We start from the raw sequence: 6,944 nt of genomic DNA, 5'->3' as shown, positions 1-6,944 counted from the left end.
GTGCAGTGCACTTTACTTGTGCATCCAACGATGTACTGGGCAGTGAACCTTTTAAGTTCATCCTATCAATCTCATGGCCATCGTCAGATGCTCAAGTGTAGTGCACTAGATGGTGCACCGTACGTGAGAAGATAAAAATTCGTACTAGTGTTGGCCATCTATGGTCCATATGGATAGAATTTTTTATTTCATGGGGGTTGAGTGGTAATTCTGTGCACCCTTGTGTCTAGTGCAGACTCCACGTGACCAAACAGCTTCTTCTTCTTTTTTTAAACCTTTTTTACCCAATTTTGGGAGGAATCTTCATGCACAGCCCACTTAGGAAGGTTTTCCAGTGTAGCACAATTTTTTTACCAATATTGCTAACTGGATCAATATGCCTTGTGGTCTAGGTCCTAGAATGCTCCCCTCATATGATCTCTCTTTTCCCAATCCATCACTAAAAAAATCCTTTCTATCCCCCTGACAAACCACTCATGATGATCATCTAATTTGTCTTCTCACTAAAACAGGAAAATTCTCCGCTAAACCACCTACAGATTCACCTTTGTGGAAAAAAAATGTGGAAACTCAATATCCACCCAAAATTTAAACTTTTCCTTTGGAAGTGATAAGCTTAGATGGATAGACTCAGTTTCACCACTTTGTCCCTTGTGTAAGATTGAACCTGAATCTCAATGGCACATTTTCCTCTCTTGTTGCTGTATTAAGAGAATTTGGACAGCGGGTCCTTTGGGTCTTCAAACTGAATTTATGTTAGGGAATAATTTGATGGTTGCTTTTTGTACCCTCATTGATCCCCTCTCAAAGTCGGAGGCAAACAGGGTTCTTGGCATTATAAGAATTACCCTCTATTTCATTTGGCAAAGCAGGAATGATGTGGTTTTTCATAAAAGAATTTTCTATCCTCACTCAATCATGCAGAAAGTGGATGACTAATGGATCAGGGAAAATAAACTCTTTAGCTATGGGATTTTGGATGAGCCTTCAACAGAAATTGAGGGTGATAAGATTGACACCCCTGAGGAGACTAGGCATAACATCGGCTTCTATCAGAACTTCCCCCCTTCTGATTGCACCCTCATCATCTCTAATGGAAGCTTTGATATGTCCAATAATAAGGGAGGCTGGGGATCTATTATTTTAAGTCTAAATGGTTCCGTGGATTATTGTATGAATTATGGTTATGCAGGTTCAACATAAGAAACGAAACTCAGAGGAATCAAAGAAGGAATCGAAAGGGCACTCCAAATGAATTGCAGGGACTTAATCATATGGACAGGCTCTCTGAAGGTGACTCATTGACTGATGGATACAGACAAATACCCCCGGTCATGGGAACTCTTCCATTTTCTTTTTGATATTCAAACGCTTTTTCATCTTTTGGGTCTGTAACTGGTGCTAAACAACCTAGACCTCTCATTAGGCCATCCCATCGATTGGCCAGTCATGCTAGACTAAACAATATGTTGGATCTTTGTGTGTTTGATTTATTTTAATTAATTTACGCCTATTTTCATTAAAAAATATATGCCTTGTGGTCTTCTGCTCATATGTCAAAAATTTGACCCAAGTAATGATTTTAAAACTTGGATTGGAATTAGTCTATTCAAATATTGATAAGATCATCCCAAGGGGGTTGCTCAGTTGGCAAAGACCAACACCTCAAAAGTAAGAGGTCATAAGATCAACTCTCCTTGGGGCTCCCCCTAGTAAAATATATATATATATAAGCTCCCAATTCAAAAAAAAAAAATATATATATATATATATAAGATCAAATGTTAAATGAAATGTTATGATGCAAATCAAAATTTAAAAAATGTAAAAAATAATAATGGTTAAATTATATATTTTCTATTCAAATAATTTTGAAATTTTTTACAGCCTAATCTATTAAGATCAAGTTGTTACATCATGTTTACCATGGTTTAAAATGCTTATTGATTATCTGCAGTCCGCTTTTAGGCGTGTTTTTTCTCCTCTGTATGAGTGATTCATAGTCTCCCTGATGGTGTTTGGTTTAGTTCCATCGCAAATCTTGCTAATGCAGCGTTTACCGCCGCCTCCTCCGGGTGAAGGAACCTCATATTCTAATATGGTAGACCATCCCGAATCAACTCTGGATATCGACGATGATATCCTAGAAGTAGATGATTTTACAGAAGCGCAGGCTGCTAACTCTTTGGATCTAACTTTGGTTGGTTTGGTTCTCCCCGGCAGGCCTCATCGCTATCAAGCAGTCACAGAGGCACTAATTTCAGCATGGAATACAAAGTTTGGTGTTGTTATAACTCCATTAGAAGTGAACAGTACCTCTTTCGTTTCAACCATCAGAATGATATGACCAATGTCTGGGCGGAGGGACCTTGGATAGTTTCTAGTAATCTACTCATGTAGGAGAAATGGAGAAGCGATGGTGAATATTGTTTTGGTTTCTTGGACTTCTGGGTACAATTCTATAATGTTCCTCAGGAGTTCATGACCTTGGAGTTTACCCTCCAACTTGCATCCAAGGTTGGACATCTGCACAAGGCAATGGTTATTACGAGTTACCAAGCAGGTGTTCGAATTCAATTTCTTCGTTGTAGGGTGAGTGTGGATATCAGGAAACCATTGCGATCTGTGGTATGTGTTCGTTGTCGCTCTGGTGTTGAACTACAGGCCACCATTTGTTATGAACGTCTGCCGATTTTCTACTATGGGTGTGGCACTATCGGCCATGAGGAGAGTCGTTGTGATCTACATTTTTCTGTCAATCAACAGTAAGTGTCGGGCTTATCTCTGCGGCGTTTAGATAACACTATAAGGAGATTTGTTCCTGATATCCAAAGCCTTGAACAGGCACCTTGTCTGCTTTTTGAAGATTCGAGGTTGTTTCGGGGTCTCTCCTCCGTCTCCGGCTATCAGAGCATGTCACGCTACAACCTCCATCAATACACTTTCTACCTACCACCAAGGAGTAAATGCACATACTCCACCTCCAACGACAAATCGGGTAACGTCGCCCATTACTCCCACGTCCTAGCCTCATCACTCCTTCATTACAGCTGTTACGCCATATTTCTCTCTCCCCTTAGCTACACCTGTAACAGAAACCATTCTCACATGAACCACATTAACTCCCATGACTCACCATCATTCTCACAAGCCTCCAGAACTCTCATTACACCTGTAATGATCCCCAGCCCACTCCTTTCACAAAAACATGTAGCAGCCCTCATTACTCCCACGTTTCAACATAACTCCATTGCTCCAATTACTCCCATTACTTCCTCCACAAACACATGTAACAGCCCCATTACTCCCATTTCTCCCATTACCATAACTCATCAGTCCCTCCCCCATCTCTCGGCCCATAATCTTCCCCACTCCATCCTTTCTAACCCATTAATGCAACATCCATAAATTCCTCAACTTTTGAATGCCCTTCTCCCTCACCTTTCGACCGTTAACTTATCCCATTCATCACCACCCGGTACTCCAGCCCAAACGACTAGGTGTTATGACCACCCCCCCACTCACATCCCTCACTTGATAACCTAAACCTAACCCTAAACTTGAACGTACCCAATCCTAATGATGCTATGGATACCTCTAATATCCATATAGCACCAGATTTACCTACTGAGACACATTGTTACCTGGAATTTGCACCATCCAAGGAGAAGCATAAGCGACCATGTCTAGAGGTTAATGGTGAAACTTGGCTCCAGGCCTCGACCACTTTAGCAACAACTGAGCATTTTTTAGTGTCTACCCCCGTGGAAGCTGTGGAGGTACAGCTCCATGGGACATCATGAAGATCAACAGGAACTGTCGGGGTTGGGGAGGACTTCGACAGTTCAATCTCTTTTGCACCTAACCCGTACCAAGAAGCCTAATATTATTTTTCTGATTGAAACAAAAAGCCGAAAGGAGAAAGTTGATCGTCTTCGAAAGAGATTACGTGTGCAGCATTGTTTTTCGTTTGATGCTCAAGGTTCCTCGGATGGACTTGCTCTCTTTTGGTAGAGTGACATTCATATTGATGTTTTATCGGTAGACCGGCATCTTATTGACTCTGAGGTTAGTTTAGCTAATGGTATGTCTTTCTTTGTGACATCAGTGTATGGTGACCTTGTCAAAACTAATAGACAAGTTGTATGGGATAAAATTATTAATTTGGGTAGCGGCCGTAATTCCAATTAGCTTTGTTATGGGGATTTCAATTCCTTTCTTTCTTGACACGAGAAGAAAGGGGGTAATGGTGCGTGATCTCGGGATATTGATCAGTTTCGTCATTTTGTTGACGCTTGTGCTTTCATGGATCTTTATATACTTGGTCTAATAAAAGACAAGGGGCAGCAAATATCAAGGTCAAGCTTGATCGTGCCCTAACAAATCTTTCATGGAGATCTACCTTCCTAGATGCTGCAGTGTTAATTAAACTAGCTATAAATTCTGATCATAACCCACTTTTAATTGACACTAAGGATGGAAAATTCAAAGCCCAAAGACCATTCTGTTTCGAATTGATGTGGTTCAGACACCCAGATTGCAAAAAAAAATTGTCATCACAGCATGGACATCAAGCACTATTGCTTCTTCTTCTCCTGTGCTTTATCAAAAGATGGCGAACTGTAAGCCAGTCTTTCAAAAGTGGAATAAGGAGTCGTTCGGTAATGGACAAACAAAGATTAAACGTTTGCAACATGAACTTCTTATTTTGCAACAGGGTTCTAACTCAATTTCTAGCTAGACTCGTGAGGAGGAGATTATTAAGCTTCTAAATGAGGAATTCGCAAGAGAGGAGGAAATGTGGAGGCAAAAGTCATGTTTGTCCTGGGCACAGCTAGGGGACCACAATACGAAGTTCTTCCATAGGTCCACCATTCAAAGGCGTAGCAACAATAGAATCCTGCGGCTCAAGACTTCAAATGGGACTTGGACTCAAATAGAGGCACAAATCTATCAAGAAATGCACAAGTACTATAACCACATTTTCCTATCAGAAGGGGTGGATCAAGGAGCGCTACAACAAATTCTTCTTTCTATTCAACCACAGGTGTTGGAGGAAATGAATGGCAAATTATGTGCAGCTCCTACAAAGGAGGAGATTCAAACAGCTCTATTTGCAATGGCGCTTTTAAAGTCACCAGGTCTAGATGGGCTTCCCCCTGCATTTTTTCAGAAATATTGGGATGTCACTCAGGAGGATCTCTTTACTTTTGTTCATGACTTTTTCACTAAGGGTCAATTACCATCTAAATGTAATGAGACTCTCTTATGTTTAGTTCCAAAAAATTCTAACCCGGAATATGCAGAGCATTATAGACCAATCAGTTAATGCCCAATTGTAGTGAAGGTTGCCACTAAAATAATGGCAAATCGCCTCAAGGAAGTCATGGATTTGCTAATCTCTCCTACCCAATCAGCTTTCATTCCAAACAGATCAATTTCTGACAATGTCTTCGTCGCTTATGAGATCTTCAATTATATCAACCACAAGAAGAAGGGCAAGAAGCGTTTTTTGGCTTTGAAGCTAGACATGAAGAAGGCGAATGATAGAGTTGAATGGGTCTTTCTTGAGCAGTTCCTCCTTCAATTCGGTTTTTCAACTCACTGGGTTCAAATGGTCATGTCCAGTCTTAAGTTTGTATCATATAAGCTGATCATCAATGGTGGCATTCGAGAACGGTTATACCATCGAGGGGTATACGGCAGAACAACCCGCTATCTCCAACATTATTCATTTTATGCTCTCAGGCCCTTAGCAGTATTATATCAACCTCAGAAAGCAGTGGCCTTCTAAGAGGCATTCAGGTTTGAAATTGCACAAAGCAGATTTCTCATCTATTATTTGTCGACGATTGTTTATTATTTTAAAAAACAAAGCTCCCAGAGGTGTGCCAATTGAAGCTTTGTTTGGAGACTTATTGTAAGGCAAGTGGGCAAGCAGTGAATTTAAGAAAGTCCTCCCTCTCCTTTAGCCCCAACACACCACTCCGTTTTCGACAGTGGTTTTCCTGCATTGTCAAATTTTCTTGTGGTAAGAGCCCATCCATATATCTTGGCCTACCTACAGAATTTGGATTGTCAAAATCTATTCTATTTAAGGATATTTCTAACAAAACAGGGAAGCAGCTAAGCAGTTGGAAGCAACAACTTCTTTCTTATGCTGGTAAAGAGGTTATGTTAAAGTCTATTGTCTTCTCAATGGCAAATTATGCCTGCTCACATTTCAAACTCCCTTCCTCACAACATGATTGTCTTGGGAAAGCAGCAATAAATTTCTTTTGGGGTGATGGTTCGGATAAAAGGAAGATTCATTGGATCTCATGGTTGAGGCTTTGCCAATCCAAGGAGAAGGGTGGCTTGGGATTTTGAGATCCGGCCTTACATAATAAGGCTCTTTTATCGAAGGTGGTTTGGTGGCTGTGAAGCGATCCAAACTCTATTTGTGCACAATTTACCAAAGCTATCTATTTTCCAAATAGGGAATTCTTGCAAGCAAAAATGGGTTCTAACCCATCTTGGGCATGGCGGAGTATAATAGAGGGACGGAAAGTGCTTGAGTTAGGTCTTATATGGCATATTGGCAATGGTGAACAAATGAACATATGGACAAATCGATGGATCCCATCTCTCCCCGAATTTAAGGTATAACACGCCTCTCTTGTTGATTGCCCTTTGTTGAAGGTTTCAGATTTAATAGATGAGAATAATAGACGGTGGAAGCATGATCTCTTGGACCTTTATTTCCATCCCTTGGATAAAGAGGTCATTCTTCAAATTCAATTAGGGCTTTTTCCATCTAATGACTGTCAATTATGGGGAGCTTCAAAGAGCGGTATCTACTCGGCCAAGAGCACCTACCATCTCTTGAGTAACCAATGGGTGGAAAAGGAGGAGAGAAATTCCTCATCTACAACCTTGCCGTAGTGGAAGGAGGTACCTTCTTC

The 6,944-nt window shown here is 40.8% G+C and overlaps 1 protein-coding gene across 1 annotated transcript; it reads left to right on the top strand.

Annotated features, from left to right (window-relative positions):
- The first annotated feature begins 4,960 nt into the window (after positions 1-4,960).
- On the top strand, positions 4,961-6,369 carry LOC122645078. Its single transcript, XM_043838425.1, has 4 exons — positions 4,961-5,252; positions 5,343-5,695; positions 5,749-5,805; positions 5,926-6,369. Exons 1-4 carry the CDS (start codon positions 4,961-4,963, stop codon positions 6,367-6,369), a joined length of 1,146 nt encoding a protein of 381 aa, XP_043694360.1.
- Positions 6,370-6,944: the final 575 nt, after the last annotated feature.

This window comes from Telopea speciosissima, chromosome 11 (genome assembly GCF_018873765.1).
Source record: "Telopea speciosissima isolate NSW1024214 ecotype Mountain lineage chromosome 11, Tspe_v1, whole genome shotgun sequence".
Taxonomy (NCBI): Eukaryota; Viridiplantae; Streptophyta; class Magnoliopsida; order Proteales; family Proteaceae; genus Telopea; species Telopea speciosissima.
Note: the sequence above shows the minus strand (reverse complement) of the source record. Positions and strands in the feature narration are given on the sequence as shown.

What these genes read in the sequence shown, in the direction of transcription:
- LOC122645078 (XM_043838425.1), top strand. Translation starts at nt 4,961, where the DNA reads ATGCACAAGTACTATAACCACATTTTCCTATCAGAAGGGGTGGATCAA. An exon ending in GGGTCAATTACCATCTAAAT is followed by an intron (nt 5,253 to 5,342) that starts GTAATGAGACTC and finishes GCCCAATTGTAG; the next exon opens with TGAAGGTTGCCACTAAAATA. An exon ending in AACGGTTATACCATCGAGGG is followed by an intron (nt 5,696 to 5,748) that starts GTATACGGCAGA and finishes TTATGCTCTCAG; the next exon opens with GCCCTTAGCAGTATTATATC.